This window comes from Gymnoscopelus microlampas (genome assembly GCF_963454915.1).
Source record: "Gymnoscopelus microlampas genome assembly, chromosome: 15".
NCBI lineage: Eukaryota > Metazoa > Chordata > Actinopteri > Myctophiformes > Myctophidae > Gymnoscopelus > Gymnoscopelus microlampas.
This window is the reverse complement of record NC_139952.1, coordinates 16,757,070-16,780,531: the sequence shown is the minus strand read 5'-3', so window position 1 is coordinate 16,780,531 and position 23,462 is coordinate 16,757,070. Positions and strand designations below refer to the sequence as shown.

The following is a 23,462-nucleotide window of genomic DNA, read 5'->3' as shown; positions in this document are numbered from 1 at the left end:
TAAAAAAAAACGTATGTTGGTACAGTATGTCAGTGGTTTTCAAACGTTTTAATGTCAAGGACCCCCAAAATGCATATCTATTTAGCCGCGGACCCCCATCTCAAAATATTTTGTTCCAGGGACCCCCCAGAAGCAAAGATTTGAGTTACAAATGTTCGCTTTAAAAAAAAAATATATATATATATTCAAAGATTTGCACAAATGTTCTCGATTTCTCAAAAATAGCAGATCTACAAGCTCGTAGCGCGGCACTCGGTGCCGCGCTACGAGCTTGTAGATCTGCTATTTTTGAATAGCCAAAGTGTAAAATAATGCAGTACATTGAGGAAGAAGTTATATGGCTGCTTATACCTAACCTTTCTATCATACCATCACTTACAACACTTCTACAATACATTATGCCGTTTGACAGCTTGTGAGAAGAGCCTAAATGTCTCCACTAGGCCTAATAGCCATCGTCGTGGTACAGCTTAACGTGTTATGGTTCAGTTTGTCCTTGAAGCAGCACCGTACCACTGACGTGAGTGTTAACGTACTTCGGACCATGATGTCATGTACATAAAGCATAACCACCACCACCTGGAATATTGTCTCGACTCCTCTATGTGCCTTATCGATCGCTGATTGATCCCGAATTCCACGATACACCATTATCGTTATGATCTTTGAGAGAATAAAGCCTAATTTATAATCTGTATTTATATATGAGATATATATATATCTCATATATATATATATACACTATTACAAAATACTGATCTATTAAGCTAGCAACGGGTTACATTGTTTGTTACATTGTAGAGCAGTTATTTTTGGCGAGTGACACATTTATCTTAAGGAGTTCCAGAGCCATAAATGAAACTGTCATGCTTTTATGCGTTTCACACCAGTAGTAAGCTTCCAATTAGCCTTACAGTTCAAGATGGTTATGTGGGGATGTCCATAAAGAACTACGTTAGCCTCTTTAACCCTTGTGTGAACATTCTGCGAAAATAGCAGATCTATAAACTCACAACTTGAGTCTGTAGATTGGCTATTTTGGCAAAGAGATGTGGTGTAGAGGGGGAAACGGAGGGGAGCCTCGATTGAAAACAACAATTACATGAAATGCTTTCGGAGTGTTCGGATTATTCCTCAAACATGAATTATGCATCGGATTATGTTCATGTTTGGCGTTTGATTACTTCAACATCTTATATTTGTGTCATCCATTTTCAGGGCACTATAATAGCTCTGATCCGGTGTCTCCTTGCCATTATAATTATACCATTATAACATTATATATATAGCCAATAGGCTGATTATAATGTTGGTGATACACTGCAGTTATTCGACATCTCTCAGGATAAAATGTTAATTTTAGATTAACCGAACATTTCTTTCCTTTATGTAAACATTTTTAAGGTGTCGGCACATGGTTGCGAGTACATAGCAAAATCCTCAGTGTTAATCTATCCATTTGTAACTGATTCTTTACAACTGTTAACCTATTGAGGCCTGAAGCCGATTCTACAAATGTCTCCTCAATCCCAACAGTTTTCTGAAAAAAAATGTTTCTATATCAGTGGTGCTCAAACTTTTTCATGTCAAGGACCCCTAAAATCACATGCATTTGGCCGCCGACCCACAACTAAAAATGTTTTGTTCCAGGGACCCCCCCGAAGCAAAGATTTGAGTTACAAATGTTCGCTTTAAACAATATATTTTCAAAGATTTGCTCACATTTTCAAGATTTTCCAAAAATAGCAGATCTACAAGCTCATAGCGCGGCACTCGGTGCCGGTGCCGCGCTATGAGCTTGTAGATCTGCTATTTTTGAATAGCCAAAGTGTAAAATAATGCTTTTTTTAGCTCTACACACACTGCCCCCTGTGGTACGCGGATGAACTTCGCCACCTCAAGTCCAAGGGCCGACAGCTGGAAAGGCTTGCCAGGAAGACCGGGTCTCACCATTCACACACACACACACACACACACACACACACACACACACACACACACACACACACACACACACACACACACACACACACACACACACACACACACACACACACACACACACACACACACACACACACACACACACACACACACACACACACACACACACACACATATACAAGCAACACATAGCTCTATAAAGGCACCATCAACTAGCCTCCAACCCCGCACCTCCCTGGAATCATTCATTCTGGCAGTGGGCAAACCCCAGAGTACTTTACTCCACCATCAATAAACTCCTCAAACCCATGGACACCATCTTCTCGCACTCCTTCACTGATGAAAAATGCAACAGCTTCCTAACTTTCTTTCGCGACAAAGTCAACGGTATATATCCACAACCAGCTGGGCCACCTCCCTCCACCGGACCTGAACCTGAAGTCCTCAACCCCCACCCCACCACCACCCACCTCAAGGACTGCCTCCCCACTCATCACAAAGACAATAAACTCCTCTGGATTCGTACCCCCTCCCCTAAAGCTTGCCTCCATCACACCTATTCGAAAAAAAAAACCTGGTCTTGACCCCGACTCCCCCAATAACTACCGGCCCATTTCAAACCTCCCATTTCTGACAGAAATTCTGTCTGTCTTTCATCTTTGCAACATTGCCCACCTTCGATCCCAGCCTATCACACGCTGCTGCTTAAGACACTCATTCATGCCTTCGTTACATCCAGACTCGACTACTGCAATAGCCTACTATTACGGCGTCGCCGCCAGTGTTGCCAGATTCTGTGAGAGAAACAAGCAACCGGGTCTAGGAAAACCAGCCCAAAAGAAGCGACAAACATATGGGTTACAAAATCGTGGGATGAAAATTTAGAAAAATAAAATAAAATAAGACCACTTCACCCATTTTTGACTTATCTTTATATAATTGGTCGTTACTGATGCTCATTAGTCTGTCGACTCTGTGTGTCAGAGGAGGGCTGTGGACAGTTCAGAAACCTTGCCTACCAGTGACATCATCGGTAGACGGGTTTGGTCATTTCAAACAAGATTTCAAACTTTTTTTTTTTACATTTTGGATTGATGCTTCTTTTTCAGCATGCTAACTTTCCAGTTCAAATCTTTGAATATATATATATTTTTTTAAACAACATTTTTAACTCAAATCTTTGCCTCTGGAGGTCCCTGGAACAAACTGCTTTACAAATGTTCACTTTAAGAAATACATATTCAAAGATGTTCAGGATTCTTCTAAAATAGCAGATCTACAAGCTCGTAGCGCGGCACTCGTGCCGCGCTATGAGCTTGTAGATCTGCTATTTTTGAATGGCCAAATAAATCTAAAAACAGATGCTATCCCGGATTGAATGGGTAAAAAAGGGACATGAACCACGCGTAAAGCCAGTGGTGTTTGCCGGTATACGTATAACATGGCATCCTAGATCGTTGCTGAGCCATCAGGACACACCCATGCTGTGGCGTCATCATTTTTCTGTCAGCGTCGGCTGAACTTCCATGTCCTTTGGTGGCCGTTTGGAGCCGGTGATTTAGCGCAGCACAGGCACACGGCTCTCTAAATTAAAAAAACGGCAACACTTAACGATTGCATGTGATTCACGACCCCACCTTCGCTCCCCCATCAGGAACTTCATAAAGTGAGCCGACACGTCTTTGACTCATCAAGAGAGAACAGGGAAAGAGGAGATCTTTTAAGAGAGAGGCACACTGGGAGAGGGAGAGAGAGAGAGAGAGAGAGAGAAAGAGAGAGAGAGAGAGAGATGAGACACTGTGATGCTTATGTAGTTTACTTCCCCATACAGCAGCCCTTCCTTGTACCGTATCAGATTTCCTGATGTTCTGATCAGGCCTACAGGGTGAGAGCCTGTACAGTGCATGTCTGCACTGACTGATGCAATACGTGCACAGTTTCTTGCTCGTGTAGCCCACACAAAGCAAGTGTGAGAGAGACGACGAAAAGATTGCAACCGAGAGAGAGAGAACAAATCGACGAGCTAAGGATGTTGGACAACGGCCGACTCTGGAGAGAACAGCAGAATAGCAGGGAATCACCTAATAATAACAGTTTTCTGAAAAACCTATGTTTCTATATCAGTGGTGCTCAATCTTTTTCATGTCAAGGACCCCCACAATGATATGTATTTGGCCGCGGACCCCCTTCTCAAAATATGCTGTTCCCAGGGACCCCCCAGAAGCAAACATTTGAGTTAGAAACATTCGCTTTAAAAGAATATAAACACATTCATTTGCACACATTTTCGCTATTTTTCAAAAATAGCAGATCTACAAGCTCGTAGCGCGGCACTCGGTGCCGCGCTACGAGCTTGTATATCTGCTGTTTTTGAATAGCCAAAGTGTAAAATAACCTTGCATTCGTTAGGGCAGTGATTCTGAACGTTTTAATTTCAAGGACCCCCAGTTTGATTAGCATTAGACCCCCCATTTGATACTTTTTTTTAAATCAGTGTTCATTTAACTGTGAGGGTCCATTTGGTTCCATTTGTTCACTCTCTGAGTTGCAGACCAGTAAGTGTCCCTAAAGGCCAGTCCACACACCAATGCAACTCATTGCAACTCCTTGCAACATGCAACTTACTTGCAACCAGTGTTCCCAATGGCAGTTGCAAGGAGTTGCGTTGGTGTGTGGACTGACCTCTAGGTTCCTAACTATCAATCGTTTAGCTGGGGCGGACCCCCTGGAACCCCCTCAAGGACCCCTCGAGGGGTCCTTGAGACCCCTCAAGGGGGGTCGCTGAAAACCCACCGCTGAAAACCCACTTCCTTCCCAGCCAGTATGGATGACAACCACCACCAACCTAAAGCATACTGGCGCTGGCCATGTATCTGCCAGGCTATGCAACATGCAGACGATAGAGACAATCCCAGAGAGCCTTGTGACCTGCTCCGCCTGGCTGGATACCCTTTTCAATAAGTATTAACCCTTTAAGACCGGGAAAGCATGATCTTATACTTTGGCTATTGAAAAATAGCAGATCTGCAAGCTCACAGATCTGCTATTTTTTGAAAAATCGTGGAAACTTGAGCAATTCTTTGAATATATATATATTTTTGAAAGCGAACATTTGGAACTCAAATCTTTGCTTCTGGGGGATCCTGCAAATGTCTTCTAAATCCTAACAGTTTTCATGTCAAGGACCCCCAAGATGATATGTATTTGCCCGTGGACCCCCATCTCAAAATGTTCCAGGGACCCCCCCCTTAGCAGATCTACAAGCTCATAGCGCGGCACTCTGCTAATTTTTGAATAGCCAAAGAAATCGAAAAAATGACACAGATCCGTTCCCGGTCTTAAAGGGTTAATGCCATTTTTGGTACCATTTACTGTATATAAAAAAAATTCCCAGGCTGTAGTTGGCTATATGCGCATCAGCCAGAACTAGCAAGGGATCTGCGCTCAATATCTTTGTCAGATAGCAGATGTAATTGTGTGGGGCTAGGGGTGGCGGTGCAGAGCGCCTTTGGTTTTTGGATATTGCCTGGTTAGATTTCCCTCGAGCCCGTTGCCATCTGAAGAAGAAGTCTCTCTTGGTACGTCTTCCTCCCTTTTGCTCGCTCCTAAGTGTCTGTATCTTTCTTCTACCCTCGCCTGTCTCTCCGCTATACTCAGCAACTCTCTCTCTCTATCCCGGCATTGCTGTCTCACTAACTGTACATGAAAAAACAGCAGTCACGCCTCTGACACACTTCTGATGGAGAGAAAAGGAAGATAGGAGAAAGTGACCCGTTCACATCAAGGGGCCAGCCTGACATATTTACAATGAGGCCGATACGGAAGTGAGACGGTTCATACGAATGGCCTGTTTGGCGCCGTTTTACCCCTGCCGGTGTCAGAAAGCATTTATTTTAACTTAAGCGGATGTTTTTTTTTGGCAAACTTTAGACTAGATTTTCTTACCTTAATAAAAATGGTCATAAATTCTATATGCTTCCAGTCGCTAGTTTAAAGTCTCCTTTCAATCATCAGGATATGCGTTATGCTAAATTATGGTCCCATTTATTATAAAATTGACGATAAAGTAGGCTATTCTCTAGGATGGGCGGGATGATTTGATCGACAAGCTACACAACCAATAGCATTCTTTGGGGGGTTGTTTTCCGGTTCCTGTTACCGACGTGCTTTCGGGCTTATATTAGAGATGGCGGATTTCAAATTCCTGAACAATCGACTTCATTTTCGGTCTGTAGAAACCAGCAGTCTGGGCTTTGTCCATCTCTTTTATACAGTCTATGGTTTACATGCGCTCACCTGCACGCAAACGCGTGCACACGCACAGCACGCAGCACAGGGGGGAAACACGCTCCTATAATAATGCCTCCTCTAATGACAATAGGCTCTATGCAGAGCAGCCATATTGGACAGAAGTTGGGCCCCTTCCTTCACAGGTGTTACCAATGACACTAATGAAGGCTCTGTTCCACAGTGGTTCTCAGACTTTTTAATTTCAAGGACCTCCATATAACTCTGAGAGTTTACAAATGGAACCAAATGGACCCGGATCCATTTGTACACTCTCAGAGTTACACCCTCTCAAGGAACCATGAGGGTCCCTGGACCACACTTTGAGACCAGAGCATTAGTATCATTGGTAACACCTGGGAAGGAAGTGATAATATGGCTGCTGTGAATAGAGCCTATTGGAACCAGTGGAGCCGGTGAATAAAAGGCAGTCCATGGCCGTAGGAAAACAAGAGAGAGATGTTCACTGAGAGAAAAAAAAAAAAGGTTGAAGCTTCAGGGAGGATAGCATCAATATTGTAACAGCCCCCTGAATCATTTCTTTCTCCGTAACCTTCCCCATCTAGTTGTCATGGTCTGTTTCTTTTAACCCCCCCCCCCGCCCCATTACTTCCAATTCTCCATTCCTTTCTTTCTTTCTTTCTTTCTTTCTTTCTTTCTTTCTTTCTCTGGGCCTGTCTGTTGTTTTCCACATGACTGGAGAGAGAGAGCAGAACGCACAGCGCTGCTAATTCTTGCACCGCTAGCTGCTGCTGCTTTGGACAAGCCCAATGGAGACACAGGGCCATTTTAGGAAATAGGATTAACCCATTAAAACCTGAGGCCAATTCTATACAAATCTTTTTAAACATAAAAAATACAAAAAATACAAAAAATACAAAAAATATAAAAAATATAAAAAATATAAAAAATATAAAAAAATATAAAAAATATTAAAGAAATATAAAATATTTAAATATTTAAAAAACTGAAATATCTCAAAAATACTGTATGTTGTCTCAGAGATCCCCAGAAGCAAAGATTTGAGTTATTTCGCTTTAAAAACATGTATATATATATATATATATTCAAGGATTTGGACACATTTTCACGATTTAGAAAATAAATTGCAGATCTACAAGCTACAAGAGAAAATGACACACAGCTGCGTTCCCGGTCGAAATGGATTAAGGAGGGGGGGAGGGGGGGATTTCAGAAGTACAGGAGAGAAAGAGAGAGAGGGCGAGTGCGCTATAGGGAGGGAGGGAGGGAGAGAGAGAGAGAGAGAAAAATAGGCATTTCAAAAAGGATTATCGATGAGAGATTGGCTGGAACGCTGTTGGGGAGGAAACAGGCACGTCTCGTGTTCTTCTGCAAGAGAGGATGAAAAACGTTGCGCGCGAGACAGCGAGGAGTTCGGGGGAAAGGGGGGGGGGGGGGGGGGGTGGGCCTGAAATACTCAGTGGTGGAAAAAAGTACTCAAATGTTTTACTTAAGTAAAAGTATCAATACTGCAATGTAGAAGTACTCTGTTACAAGTAAAAGTCCGGAATTCAAAATGTTACTTGAGTAAAAGTACTAAAGTATTGGTATCAACATGTACTTAAAGTACCAAAGGTAAAAGTACTACGCTGTTTGAAAATAGCCGATCTACAAGCTCACAACGCGTCGCGTTGTGAGCTTATAGATCGGCTATTTTCAAATAGCCTAGGTATAAAATACGACTAAAGTGGTTAATGTATGTTTTACAGTATAATGTAATTATTCATATCTGCAAAGTAACTAGAAACTAAAGTTTTCAAATAATTGTAGTGGAGTAAAAGTGCAATATTTGCCTCTGAGATGGAGTAGAAGTAAAAGTATTGGAAATTGGAAATACTCAAGTAAAGTAGCCTACAAATACCTCAAAATTGAACTTAAGTACAGTACTTGAGTACATGTACTTAGTTACTTTACACCACTGGCAAATACTTTCTCTCTTTCAGGTCTGGGGCTGTAGTAAATCTGGAAGGTGATCCCTTTATGAATCCGGCCCAATGTTCTTCAAAGAAAGACATTGGGCCTGATTCATAAAGGGCTTTACGACCATATTTTGTACGTACCGGCATTTAGGACAAGTCGTACACACTACACCTGATTCATAAAGATTTTTTGGTCTGTGTTTTGTGCGTCAGGTGCGCACGTTCTCACGTCACCCCCGAGGCAGTCTTGCCAGGGCTGAAATGTGCGTATGTCTTTAGAATGCTTTATTCTTCATGCCAAAATCAATTACAACAGTGGCAAACCTCAAATAAAATATATATGTGCCCAACATTTGTCAACACATTACATATATATATATATATAAAAAAAAAAAAAAAAGTCAAACGATGTATTGCTTGTAGCCTATGCATAATATAGACATGATGTAGATTCCACCGCTTTTTATTAATTTTCTAGGCTATGAGTCGCATTTAGAGCTGAATTATTAGGTCCCTGAGTGTGTTTGCCAGCGGGCCATCTCAGCCAAAGTGTCACGTAATAATGAAAATAGGCTTCATGCCTTAATGAAACTGCGGAGGGACTGATGCACCAGTGTCCGTGCCGCGGTATTCATTTGTAGGCTAATAGCCTACTGTAGGCTACTCTACTGTATATTGATCACATGAACGCCACACACAAGAGCCTAATAAATGTTACCATCTGATGAGGAAACTATAATGTACAGTGATATATTAATCCAAAATTAACTAATTTAATCAATAAGTAATCAATAAGCTCTGGTCCATAATCGTTCCACTTGTATGCCCTGGATTTATTCTCAATATCATCTTTTTACCTGGTAAACGTGAGCATGTTATATCCTTTCCAGGTTATTAGTCTATTATTTGCTGGCGGGGTTAAACCTTGTAAACATTACACATTACGTTCAGCTGATCCATCGCGCAATAGTGGGACTCGCTTCCAGACAGACAGAATGATGTTCAAGTTCTCGGTCAGTCAGGGGCGCCGATATTTATAAGCTCTAGCGGGTGCCCAACAAGGCGCACATGCACGCGCGCTGCGCCCCGGGTTTTGGTCGGTTAATTGACTTTTTTGGGGGGGTTTTGTAACTTTATTTCGGTTAATTCGGTTGTTCAGTGGCGATCTGAACCAGGCGATCTGATTTTGAAAAATAATTTTAAAAAAAAACTTTTTTTTTTCTTTTTTTGACCAGCACCCAGTGGGTGCTCCTCACCCACGGTGGGTGCTTTAGCCCCCGGGCACCCACGTTATCGGCGCCCTTGCTGTCAGTGTCAAGGCATTGCGGCCGACAGTTGTAAGTTTGGACGAGAAGTTAAACTCCGGTGTTGCCAGATCTTGTGAGAGAAATAAGCAACCAGGTCTATGAAAATAAGCCCAAAAGAAGCAACTGGCACTTAGGCCATTATAAGCACTTTAATTAAACCGTTGTGAGCTTGTAGCTCTGCTATATTTAAAAAAAAATCTTGTAATAAAATGTGGAATATTTGGAAGATTTTTTAAACATTCTAACTACACAAATCTGCCTCCAGCTGGCACAAAACGTTTTCAGATGGGGCTTATAGGGATAAATTAGCCTACATATTAACTTGGGGGTCCATGACATAAAATATTTGAGAACCACCGGTTAAAACAATTGAACAATTGTGAAGCAAGCCCAAATAACCAACTACACTTTAGAAACAAGCCCAAAAAAACGCACCCCACTTCTACCAAAACTACCAATATTTACAAGCAACTTTACAGAATAATAAGCGCAAATTCGCTTATAATAAGCGGACATGGCAACACTGTTCAGTAAAGTGACAGATTTGATCAGAGAGAAACTGCTGAGTCACGGTTCACGCCTTTTATGGTGCAAAATGGGGCGTGGAACAATGTAAATGAACCTCTCGGGATCATCACAGAACTCGTCATACGCACGTCTCTGTCATATACGAACCCCTTTTTGAATTGCACGTCCGTTAGTGAGTACCAGAAATACGACCTCCTTTACGAACTTCATTTACACAATATTTACGACCCTCGTTATGAATCGGGGCCATTATGATTACATTTACATGATTACAACATGAACATAGGGACCACCAAGAACCACATTAAATCTTCTGTTTCATTTTGACAAAGAAAGTCCAGAAATAGCACACATCACAAAGTACTCATGATGTGTATGTGTACTCCTCTGCCCCTTTGGAAGAGCTTGAGTCAAGCCAGTCCAACAACCCTGCAACTGTGTAATGATTAATGAAAGCTTCCGCCTAGGCAGGCATTTCATACCAACCTCTGATCATGTAATATGTAATATACAGTATAATCATTTGTAGATTTGAAGACAAGGTCATCTCTCAAGGGTAATGGGTTCCAACTTAGGTTGTTTTGTCATTTAGCTAACTTCTCATTCGCTCTTTATTGTCACCCTGTACAATATAACATTAGGGTCGACAATTGGTTGGGGGGCTCCGGCCCTCTTCCTCTAGGGGGGAAAAAAGTAAATTCATTGAAACTACACAACAACATAACAATGAAATATAGGTTTTGGTTTTAATATTTTTCATTTTTTTCCTAAATATAGAAAGGAGGATTTTAAGTTAAAGGTGGTCTGAGAAACAAGCCTTTTGCACACCTACAAACCGACAGGTGCTAAAGAGAGGACCAAACTGTAAAAGGAAAAAAACTCCTGCACACCGTCTTCATAGACAAAAAAAATCTAAGATTCTTTATTGGGAAAATCTTCAACGTTTTGGTTCTGAGACCTTCATCAGGTAATCTTAAAGTGTTAACCCTAACCCTTTAAGATTACCTAGGTTAACCTTTTAAGACAACAAATCCCAACAAATATTTTTTGCATATGAAGACAGGTTGCTGGACTTTTGAAATTATGGGTGGTGTAATGATTACCACTGGCGGTGATATTAGTGTCTCGACACTGTCTGTCCACTGTCCAGCTGCCATGAAACCAATGTACCCAGCTGTCCAATAAAGTTAAACAAATCATAGATGAAACAAAAAGAAATACAGAGAAGGTAACATGTAAATAACAGCTAACTCACCACCCCCCTTATCCCTTCAAGGGGTTCTGGTTACAATGGAAATGTAAACAATAAATACATAAATCACAGAACTTCTTTAGTTCTGGAAAGTTCCATTCGCCGTCAAAAAGAGCCATAAGTTGCTAACATAGCCAGAAAGCCCCCAAAAGTCAGCTGGGGGCAGCTAGATGATTAGGACATTATTTTGGGGGCCCCAAAGAGACTTTGTTCTTGGCCCCAAAAACCTTCTTCCTTTCATATTAGGTCCTAGTTGTTCATTTGTTGTTAGGAATAATTTCCCCTCGGGTCGAATAACTGAGGTAGTAACTAGTAAGTGACTTTTAGGTAGTTCAATGGATAATATCAATGGTTAATGGTTAAATGCTTTAAGGTGGCAGTTTATGGGTACACTTCTACATATATATCCCTGGACAAGAGCATCAAGTAAATGCCTAAAATGTAGGCTAATGGACTTTTATGTGGTAATAGTATTATTTATGAAGTTCCAGTATTTTCTGTCCTCGATTTGTTGGTTTCGCTTGCCTCAATAGCCTACTACACATAACTCTCTCATCCAAAGACTTTTGAGTGCCTTGCTCAAGGACACCTCAATGCTGTCACTGTCACACTTAGAGGATATCAGTCCTTTGAGCTTCCAATGTTAGGATGATGTCTCTAAATTAGGACATCATTCAACCAACAGGATTTACGTTATCTTTCCCTACATATACTGCATAGCTATTGATAGGTTTCTTTATCATTTAACTTCACCACGCTGGTTGATCAGACTTCAATAAAATCACACGGACACACGGAGATCTCCAACTTAAAAAGGCCCGTTCAAAGTCCCTAGCCTAGATGGGTCTGAAACGTGCGTCAGGGGGTGAGGGATTCCGTCCGTTCTTTACGGACACATGCATGGTCGCTCACGTTATTTAGGAGAGAGAGATTGCGCCGTACCCAATGTTGCCATGTCTGCTTATTATAAGCGACTTTGGGTTTATTCTTCTGTATAGTTGCTTGTAAACAAACAAGCATTTTTTTATGGGTGGTTGCGGTTTTATTTGGGATTTTTTTCTAAAGTGTAGTTGCTTATTTGGGCCAATTATTATTTAAAGGTTCTATGACATTCATTTTCACTTTTTTATTTTTTTCAATGTTTTTTGGGGGGTTTTATGACGTCAATTACACCCACAAAATCTGAACTTTGAACATTCAGTGGATTTTCTGTGGTCTGGGGTTTTCTGAATAATTAGGCTGAAAAGTAATCTGAGCTTGGCCCTTCGACAGTGAGGTCACTGTCGATTAATCCCGCCCACTCTCCTCCTCGCCCCTCCCCTCCCCTCCCCTATCCTTTCCTTTGGGGGGGCGGAGCAGAGGCGATGATTGACAGACAAAATCCCTCACCAGCGACACCCGCAGGCAAAGATTTCTTTTTTCATTGCAGTTGAAAAGGCTTTAGAAATGTGAGAGAAAAACACCTGCCATGGATCAATGGAGTGGATTTTTTTGTTAAAACTTTCTATACGCGTTTGAAAGACCATGACAAAGACTTTTAATGTGTGGTAAAACTGAACGTCATGAAACCTTTAAACCAGTGATTCTCAAATATATATTGTAGATCTGCTATTTTCATATGCAGTGGTGTAAAGTAACTAAGTACATTTACTTAAGTACAATTTTGAGGTAATTGTACTTTACTTGAGTATTTCCAATTTCCAATACTTTTACTCCACTACATCTCAGAGGCAAATATTGTACTTTTACTCCACTACAATTATTTGAAAACTTTAGTTACTAGTTACTTTTCAGATATAAATGATGATATTATGAAACATACATTAACCACTTTAGCCCTATTTTATACATAGGCTATTTTCAAACATTTTTGTACTTTTACTTTTGGTACTTTAAGTACATTCTGATACCAATACTTTTGTACTTTTACTCAAGTACATTTTTAATTCCAAACTTTTACTTGTAACAGAGTACTTCTGCATTGGAGTAGTGATACTTTTACTTAAGTAAAACATTTGAGTGCTTTTTCCACCACTGTTCATATGTGGCCTAGTCCATTCTTTTGGGCTTGTTTTCATAGACCTGGTTACCAGGCGCGTATCGTCATTGGGGCCAACGAGGCCATGGCCGGTCTGTAGACCCAGCTTGCCCCTGTGTAGGATCAAGATCCACCAGGGGAAAAAACTAAAAATCAACATTAGCAGCCCCTCACCCTATTCTGTTGTAGCCGATCACAGAAAGTCGCGTTTTTTGCATCCAAGTTAATTGTGACATTAGATTTATTGTGTAATGTCCAGTGCTGCAGGTGTATTTCTGATCCAAAGCATCTCTGAAACCTGATATGATCTCACATCTACAAAAACAATACAACAAAACAAAACAATATACAATCAAACAGGATGTGATCAAATTCAAATTAAGCTTGGCTGTGATTAAAAGCCATGAAAAAGTGAGTCTTAAGCAAGTATTAAAAGCCTCGGTGGACTGGGCAGATCCAATGTGAAGGGGAAGGTCAGTTTAGCTCCAATCGGAACAATAAGGTCATTCCAGAGCCTGGGGCAGCCACAGCAAAAGCTGTTTTCAGTCGTGCGGTTGGCTGAGTCAAGAAAAGCTATGGATGCAAAAAAGGTTAGTAAAACGTTTAGATATGCTCTGGAATAGCCTATTCAATGATTTGCTGTTGCATTTTACTTACTTATTCTAGCCTACTTACATGTACCTAGCCTCCCTTACAGTCTCCCTCTTTTGTAACTTGTATTTAATGAATATATATCTTTATTTTGTTGCAATAGAACAGTTGTTCTTTTTCATTAATTCTATAGCCAAACCGCGGGGACCTGATTGAATTCAAACGTTCTAAAGGGGGCACTCCGTTCAGCCACTGGGGAGTGTACCTCGGGGATGGGGAAGTTGCCCATGTGGTACGCGATCCAAAAGATGGTGAGTCTGTCATTTACAAGCCTGACATCTGTAGGCATGTGGAAGTTTTCTTCAACTCCAGTGCAAATTTAATCCAATTCTGGACAAAATAACATTAATTTGAGATGGTGAGATTTGTTCTGCAGGACTAAGGTTTGGCTAATTCCATAGGAAATCTTTTTACCCCCCTCCCCCCCTCCCCCCATCAGGAGAATACTGTACAGTAAAGAAAGAGAACCTGCACAAGGTTGCTGATGGCGGAAAATGGGAAGTCAACAACAAACAGGACAAAGAACTTCCTCCGCGATCTCCAGATGAGATAGTATCAGAGGCTAATGAGTGGGTGGGCCAGACTTTCCACTACAATCTTTGGACCGATAATTGTGAGCACTTTGCCACTTCAGTGCGCAACAATCAGCCTGTATCTCAGCAGGTAAGTGGAGTTTCAGTTTCTTAAAAACATGTTTTAGTGAACTCTGGTGAATTAGAGCCTGCTAGTCTGCCATCATTTGTACATTTTATAAACTGATATTAATTTAATATTATGGCTCATTTAATTTGCCTAGTTCATAAGGTAGCCTAATGTTATACACTTGCCACATCAATACATTTTATCAGTTAGTACGTAAGTGTATCAAAAGAAAGAAGAATATAGCATGTACGTCATATTCTGGGGGAGAGGTTTCTGTGAAAATAGCTGATAATTCCAATTGGCTCATAGGCGCCGGAGGGGCGGGGGCTTGAGGGGGGGGGGGGGGCTTGAATATCCCCCCACTTTTGGGGGGAAACTATTGCGATCGACTGGTCTATTTATTAATTTTTCTGTTCCCATTGTGTGGCGCAATCATCATTGTGTATTGGCTGCATGCTTGCCTCTCGCTGCAATGACCATTCTGTTACTGGCCATGTGCAGTTGCTCTCTAAACTCGATCAATTAGGTGCCAGACAAGCTATTACACAACAAAAAGTTGTTCTTTGTAAACTGGCTGTGGATGTGAAAGAAGGGGGGCTCGGACTGCTAGCATAAAGTGCTGCTATGATAGACTGGCTTGGTTCCCCCGTCAGTTGAATAGAGAGCGGGGCTTTCTTTTTTCTTTTTTTAAGTCGTCTCGATCTCGGAACCAATTTCAGGGGTCCATTAGGGTTTGGGTCTGTCATTTTGAACCCGTGAAGAGCTCTATGTGTATAATATCTAATCTAATATGTTCATTATTTATTCTGACTTCCTTATTACTAAGTGATGTTTATTGAAATGCAATGTTTCATGTTCTTCTAACTTTCACTATAGAGTAAGCTTGAATTTCCTTTAAATAGAAAGTCTGAAAATGACTTTAACATTTACAATCTGGTCTTTATCCAGAGCTACTTGGCTACGATTGGCTTTCAAAGTTTGCGAGAGAGGCCTGTTTTTATGGCACAAATCATGGCAGTGTTCAATTGCTGCTCTGGAATAGCCTATTCAATGATTTGCTGTTGCATTTTACTTACTTATTCTAGCCTACTTACATGTACCTAGCCTCCCTTACAGTCTCCCTCTTTTGTAACTTGTATTTAATGAATATATATCTTTATTTTGTTGCAATAGAACAGTTGTTCTTTTTCATTAATTCTATAGCCAAACCGCGGGGACCTGATTGAATTCAAACGTTCTAAAGGGGGCACTCCGTTCAGCCACTGGGGAGTGTACCTCGGGGATGGGGAAGTTGCCCATGTGGTACGCGATCCAAAAGATGGTGAGTCTGTCATTTACAAGCCTGACATCTGTAGGCATGTGGAAGTTTTCTTCAACTCCAGTGCAAATTTAATCCAATTCTGGACAAAATAACATTAATTTGAGATGGTGAGATTTGTTCTGCAGGACTAAGGTTTGGCTAATTCCATAGGAAATCTTTTTACCCCCCTCCCCCCCTCCCCCCATCAGGAGAATACTGTACAGTAAAGAAAGAGAACCTGCACAAGGTTGCTGATGGCGGAAAATGGGAAGTCAACAACAAACAGGACAAAGAACATCCTCCGCGATCTCCAGATGAGATAGTATCAGAGGCTAATGAGTGGGTGGGCCAGACTTTCCACTACAATCTTTGGACCGATAATTGTGAGCACTTTGCCACTTCAGTGCGCAACAATCAGCCTGTATCTCAGCAGGTAAGTGGAGTTTCAGTTTCTTAAAAACATGTTTTAGTGAACTCTGGTGAATTAGAGCCTGCTAGTCTGCCATCATTTGTACATTTTATAAACTGATATTAATTTAATATTATGGCTCATTTAATTTGCCTAGTTCATAAGGTAGCCTAATGTTATACACTTGCCACATCAATACATTTTATCAGTTAGTACGTAAGTGTATCAAAAGAAAGAAGAATATAGCATGTACGTCATATTCTGGGGGAGAGGTTTCTGTGAAAATAGCTGATAATTCCAATTGGCTCATAGGCGCCGGAGGGGCGGGGGCTTGAGGGGGGGGGGGGGGGGGCTTGAATATCCCCCCACTTTTGGGGGGAAACTATTGCGATCGACTGGTCTATTTATTAATTTTTCTGTTCCCATTGTGTGGCGCAATCATCATTGTGTATTGGCTGCATGCTTGCCTCTCGCTGCAATGACCATTCTGTTACTGGCCATGTGCAGTTGCTCTCTAAACTCGATCAATTAGGTGCCAGACAAGCTATTACACAACAAAAAGTTGTTCTTTGTAAACTGGCTGTGGATGTGAAAGAAGGGGGGCTCGGACTGCTAGCATAAAGTGCTGCTATGATAGACTGGCTTGGTTCCCCCGTCAGTTGAATAGAGAGCGGGGCTTTCTTTTTTCTTTTTTTAAGTCGTCTCGATCTCGGAACCAATTTCAGGGGTCCATTAGGGTTTGGGTCTGTCATTTTGAACCCGTGAAGAGCTCTATGTGTATAATATCTAATCTAATATGTTCATTATTTATTCTGACTTCCTTATTACTAAGTGATGTTTATTGAAATGCAATGTTTCATGTTCTTCTAACTTTCACTATAGAGTAAGCTTGAATTTCCTTTAAATAGAAAGTCTGAAAATGACTTTAACATTTACAATCTGGTCTTTATCCAGAGCTACTTGGCTACGATTGGCTTTCAAAGTTTGCGAGAGAGGCCTGTTTTTATGGCACAAATCATGGCAGTGTTCAATTGCTGCTCTGGAATAGCCTATTCAATGATTTGCTGTTGCATTTTACTTACTTATTCTAGCCTACTTACATGTACCTAGCCTCCCTTACAGTCTCCCTCTTTTGTAACTTGTATTTAATGAATATATATCTTTATTTTGTTGCAATAGAACAGTTGTTCTTTTTCATTAATTCTATAGCCAAACCGCGGGGACCTGATTGAATTCAAACGTTCTAAAGGGGGCACTCCGTTCAGCCACTGGGGAGTGTACCTCGGGGATGGGGAAGTTGCCCATGTGGTACGCGATCCAAAAGATGGTGAGTCTGTCATTTACAAGCCTGACATCTGTAGGCATGTGGAAGTTTTCTTCAACTCCAGTGCAAATTTAATCCAATTCTGGACAAAATAACATTAATTTGAGATGGTGAGATTTGTTCTGCAGGACTAAGGTTTGGCTAATTCCATAGGAAATCTTTTTACCCCCCTCCCCCCCTCCCCCCATCAGGAGAATACTGTACAGTAAAGAAAGAGAACCTGCACAAGGTTGCTGATGGCGGAAAATGGGAAGTCAACAACAAACAGGACAAAGAACATCCTCCGCGATCTCCAGATGAGATAGTATCAGAGGCTAATGAGTGGGTGGGCCAGACTTTCCACTACAATCTTTGGACCGATAATTGTGAGCACTTTGCCACTTCAGTGCGCAACAATCAGCCTGTATCTCAGCAGGTAAGTGGAGTTTCAGTTTCTTAAAAACATGTTTTAGTGAACTCTGGTGAATTAGAGCCTGCTAGTCTGCCATCATTTGTACATTTTATAAACTGATATTAATTTAATATTATGGCTCATTTAATTTGCCTAGTTCATAAGGTAGCCTAATGTTATACACTTGCCACATCAATACATTTTATCAGTTAGTACGTAAGTGTATCAAAAGAAAGAAGAATATAGCATGTACGTCATATTCTGGGGGAGAGGTTTCTGTGAAAATAGCTGATAATTCCAATTGGCTCATAGGCGCCGGAGGGGCGGGGGCTTGAGGGGGGGGGGGGGGGGGCTTGAATATCCCCCCACTTTTGGGGGGAAACTATTGCGATCGACTGGTCTATTTATTAATTTTTCTGTTCCCATTGTGTGGCGCAATCATCATTGTGTATTGGCTGCATGCTTGCCTCTCGCTGCAATGACCATTCTGTTACTGGCCATGTGCAGTTGCTCTCTAAACTCGATCAATTAGGTGCCAGACAAGCTATTACACAACAAAAAGTTGTTCTTTGTAAACTGGCTGTGGATGTGAAAGAAGGGGGGCTCGGACTGCTAGCATAAAGTGCTGCTATGATAGACTGGCTTGGTTCCCCCGTCAGTTGAATAGAGAGCGGGGCTTTCTTTTTTCTTTTTTTAAGTCGTCTCGATCTCGGAACCAATTTCAGGGGTCCATTAGGGTTTGGGTCTGTCATTTTGAATCCGTGAAGAGCTCTATGTGTATAATATCTAATCTAATATGTTCATTATTTATTCTGACTTCCTTATTACTAAGTGATGTTTATTGAAATGCAATGTTTCATGTTCTTCTAACTTTCACTATAGAGTAAGCTTGAATTTCCTTTAAATAGAAAGTCTGAAAATGACTTTAACATTTACAATCTGGTCTTTATCCAGAGCTACTTGGCTACGATTGGCTTTCAAAGTTTGCGAGAGAGGCCTGTTTTTATGGCACAAATCATGGCAGTGTTCAATTGCTGCTCTGGAATAGCCTATTCAATGATTTGCTGTTGCATTTTACTTACTTATTCTAGCCTACTTACATGTACCTAGCCTCCCTTACAGTCTCCCTCTTTTGTAACTTGTATTTAATGAATATATATCTTTATTTTGTTGCAATAGAACAGTTGTTATTTTTCATTAATTCTATAGCCAAACCGCGGGGACCTGATTGAATTCAAACGTTCTAAAGGGGGCACTCCGTTCAGCCACTGGGGAGTGTACCTCGGGGATGGGGAAGTTGCCCATGTGGTACACTATCCAAAAGATGGTGAGTCTGTCATTTACAAGCCTGACATCTGTAGGCATGTGGAAGTTTTCTTCAACTCCAGTGCAAATTTAATCCAATTCTGGACAAAATAACATTAATTTGAGATGGTGAGATTTGTTCTGCAGGACTAAGGTTTGGCTAATTCCATAGGAAATCTTTTTACCCCCCTCCCCCCCTCCCCCCATCAGGAGAATACTGTACAGTAAAGAAAGAGAACCTGCACAAGGTTGCTGATGGCGGAAAATGGGAAGTCAACAACAAACAGGACAAAGAACTTCCTCCGCGATCTCCAGATGAGATAGTATCAGAGGCTAATAAGTGGGTGGGCCAACCTTTCCACTACAATCTTTGGACCGATAATTGTGAGCACTTTGCCACTTCAGTGCGCAACAATCAGCCTGTATCTCAGCAGGTAAGTGGAGTTTCAGTTTCTTAAAAACATGTTTTAGTGAACTCTGGTGAATTAGAGCCTGCTAGTCTGCCATCATTTGTACATTTTATAAACTGATATTAATTTAATATTATGGCTCATTTAATTTGCCTAGTTCATAAGGTAGCCTAATGTTATACACTTGCCACATCAATACATTTTATCAGTTAGTACGTAAGTGTATCAAAAGAAAGAAGAATATAGCATGTACGTCATATTCTGGGGGAGAGGTTTCTGTGAAAATAGCTGATAATTCCAATTGGCTCATAGGCGCCGGAGGGGCGGGGGCTTGAGGGGGGGGGGGGGGGCTTGAATATCCCCCCACTTTTGGGGGGAAACTATTGCGATCGACTGGTCTATTTATTTATTTTTCTGTTCCCATTGTGTGGCGCAATCATCATTGTGTATTGGCTGCATGCTTGCCTCTCGCTGCAATGACCATTCTGTTACTGGCCATGTGCAGTTGCTCTCTAAACTCGATCAATTAGGTGCCAGACAAGCTATTACACAACAAAAAGTTGTTCTTTGTAAACTGGCTGTGGATGTGAAAGAAGGGGGGCTCGGACTGCTAGCATAAAGTGCTGCTATGATAGACTGGCTTGGTTCCCCCGTCAGTTGAACAGAGAGCGGGGCTTTCTTTTTTCTTTTTTTAAGTCGTCTCGATCTCGGAACCAATTTCAGGGGTCCATTAGGGTTTGGGTCTGTCATTTTGAACCCGTGAAGAGCTCTATGTGTATAATATCTAATCTAATATGTTCATTATTTATTATGACTTCCTTATTACTAAGTGATGTTTATTGAAATGCAATGTTTCATGTTCTTCTAACTTTCACTATAGAGTAAGCTTGAATTTCCTTTAAAAAGAAAGTCTGAAAATGACTTTAACATTTACAATCTGGTCTTTATCCAGAGCTACTTGGCTACGATTGGCTTTCAAAGTTTGCGAGAGAGGCCTGTTTTTATGGCACAAATCATGGCAGTGTTCAATTGCTGCTGTAACCTTTGCACGCACACTCCCAGTAAGCCAAGGAAGAACCTCCACCCCAAATGTTTAAAATCGGCCTCAAGGGAATGTATGTGGGAATGTTATGTACTGTATGGTGTACAGTTAATCTAGAGATCATTCATCTGATGCACTTGTGATGTGGTTAGTGACCAACAGCGGTAAGGTTTCTGTCACTGACTGTTGCCTGTACAGTGTACATAGTGACAGCTCGTCCATTATGTGCAATGGGCCGCAGCCCAAACCTCTAGAATATTAAAATCTATTTTTGTTTGTGTTATCTCCTTGTAGGTACGTGATGCATTACTTGTTGTAGGTGCTTTTGGTACAGTGGCTCTGACTGCAGCCCTCATCGCTGCCACAGTCGCTGCCGTAGAGGCGAAGAAGAAAGCTAAAAAGAGCCGTGTCAACGAAGGAGGACGTGTTGTCAAGAGCAAGAGAGTCTTGCCCAGCAGCGCTCCATCCCCAAAGGTCGTAAAGGCCCTACTGTAATAGTCAAATGTTTTTGGTTTTTCGTGAGCATGATAGTCCCGACAGCAGGTCGTCGGCAACGGTCTCCGAAGCTGAAGCTCGTGTTACCAAGAGTGAGAGTGCCGGTCCGGCAACTTGCGCTCTAATGTAGCCTGACAGCGCATCGCGGGTTCGAGTCCCGTTCCCGACGATCTTTGCTGCATGTCTTTCCCCATCTCTCTCTGTTTCCTGTCTATCTCTACTTAGACTAATCTTAAAAAAATAAAATAAAAAGAGAGAGAGTCTACGCAATGCAAAGAACCTATGCAAAATTGCCTATGTGAATCAAAAATGTAGCAGCGTTCAGTTTTTATGCACCACAAAATCCCAGAAAACTGCAGGTCTGCTGCAACTCTGTTATTCACAGTTAAAAAAAACAACTTTCTGCTTGCTGCTGCCATTTTTTTGTGTTATTCATTTGACTGACTCTTATTTTTCTGTTTTATTTTGTATTTTTGCTCTGTGTCCTGAAGGTATTTTCTATTAAGGATACTTACTGATTATGTTTACCTTCCTTTTTCCTTTTGTCCCTTTTTACTGAATTCAAATGTCTTCTTAAAATGTGTTTCCCCTGCTTAATGTTTTGTGTAGGCTAAAGCACCAAAGCAATTGCCTTGTTGAAATGTGCTGTACAAATAAACTTGCCTTGCCTATGTATGTGTGATTTAAAAATGGTGGAATCTATGTGAAGTGAATGGAACTTTAATTCAATTTCAGGAGGTGATTGCGAATACTTTTAATAGTTATTTTATAAATTAGTTGGGGAACTGGCCCAAAGTTTCCCCACTAGAACTCTGACATGTGCCCCTATTAATGATGACAAGCCCATTTTTAGGATAGGAGAAATTACCGAATCTGCAGTGGTTAAGATCATGAGCTCCTTAAGAGACTCTAAAGCAAGGGATGCTTATGACATGGACACAACCTTTCTAAAAACACACAAGGATGCATTAGTATGTCCCATAGCTCATTTGATAAATTTATCAATTAGGCAATGCACTTTTCCAACCATCTGGAAAACCGCAATTGTAACACCAATTTTTAAGGCTGGTGACCAGACAAATGTGGCAAATTATAGGCTGGAACGCTGTTGGGGAGGACGCGAGGATGAAAAACGCTGCACGCGAGACAGCGGAGGAGCTCGGGGGAAAGGGGGGGGGGCCTGAAATACTCAGTGGTGGAAAAAGTACTCAAATGTTTTACTTAAGAAAAAGTATCAATACTGCAATGTAGAAGTACTCTGTTACAAGTAAAAGTCCGGAATTCAAAATGTTACTTGAGTAAAAGTACAAAAGTATTGGTATCAACATGTACTTAAAGTACCAAAAGTAAAATTACTACGCTGTTTGAAAATAGCCGATCTACAAGCTCACAACGTGTCGCGTTGTGAGCTTGTAGATCTGCTATTTTCAAATAGCCTAGGTATAAAATACGACTAAAGTGGTTAATGTATGCGCCCCCCGAGACTCTAGTTATTCATATCTGCAAAGTAACTAGAAACTAAAGTTTTCAAATAATTGTAGTGGATTAAAAGTGCAATATTTGCCTCTGAGATGTAGTGGAGTAGAAGTAAAAGTATTGGAAATTGGAAATACTCAAGTGAAGTACAAATACCTCAAAATTGAACTTAAGTGCAGTACTTGAGTACATGTACTTGGTTACTTTACACCACTGGCAAATACTTTCTCTCTTTCAGGTCTGGGGCTGTAGTAAATCTGGAAGGTGATGAATACGTCCACATTGTGTGGCTGATATGAAAGGGATGAAACTAACGCAGATGCGTATAGACCGGGGTTCTTTTCCCTGTTAACTTCCTCTCTCCCTGGATGTCTGTTATAAAGGTCGCCCCGGCGATGACAGACCTCAGAGCTTGGAACTGACAGTTTCACAATTTACGGAGCAAGAGAAAGAGAAAAGGCTAGTGAAAGCATCTAACGAAAGGCCCCGTAGATAACGGAGAAGAAGAAGCCGATAAAAAAAAAAAAAAAAAGAGTATAGACCCCCGCTGTTGTGGAGCTACAATTGTGTTTGCGTGTCGTCGTGCACGTCATTAACCCGTTAAATCCGGGAACGCATCGGTGTCATTTGAGATTTATTTTTGGCTATTCAAAAAATAGCAGATCTACAAGCTCATAGCGCGGCACCGAGTGCCGCGCTATGAGCTTGTAGATCTGCTATT

General features: G+C 41.3%; 2 protein-coding genes across 3 annotated transcripts in view; one reads left to right on the top strand and one right to left on the bottom strand.

Moving 5' to 3' along the window:
* samd12 (sterile alpha motif domain containing 12) overlaps positions 1–23,462 on the bottom strand; it is a 225,249-nt gene that overhangs the window by 45,192 nt on the left and 156,595 nt on the right. The gene's annotated exons all lie outside the window — the stretch shown is intronic.
* LOC311061889 (uncharacterized protein) lies at positions 13,870–21,804 on the top strand. Its single transcript, XM_084080587.1, has 10 exons — positions 13,870–13,886; positions 14,081–14,198; positions 14,387–14,610; positions 15,793–15,910; positions 16,099–16,322; positions 17,508–17,625; positions 17,814–18,037; positions 19,223–19,340; positions 19,529–19,752; positions 21,065–21,804. Exons 1-10 carry the CDS (start codon positions 13,872–13,874, stop codon positions 21,263–21,265), a joined length of 1,584 nt encoding a protein of 527 aa, XP_083936713.1. The 5' UTR covers positions 13,870–13,871; the 3' UTR covers positions 21,266–21,804.

Bases quoted from the DNA above. Each gene is read 5' to 3' on its own strand.
- LOC311061889 (XM_084080587.1), top strand. The intron at 15,911-16,098 runs GTGAGTCTGTCA...TCCCCCCATCAG, and splicing joins GGTACGCGATCCAAAAGATG to GAGAATACTGTACAGTAAAG. The intron at 19,753-21,064 runs GTAAGTGGAGTT...ATCTCCTTGTAG, and splicing joins ATCAGCCTGTATCTCAGCAG to GTACGTGATGCATTACTTGT.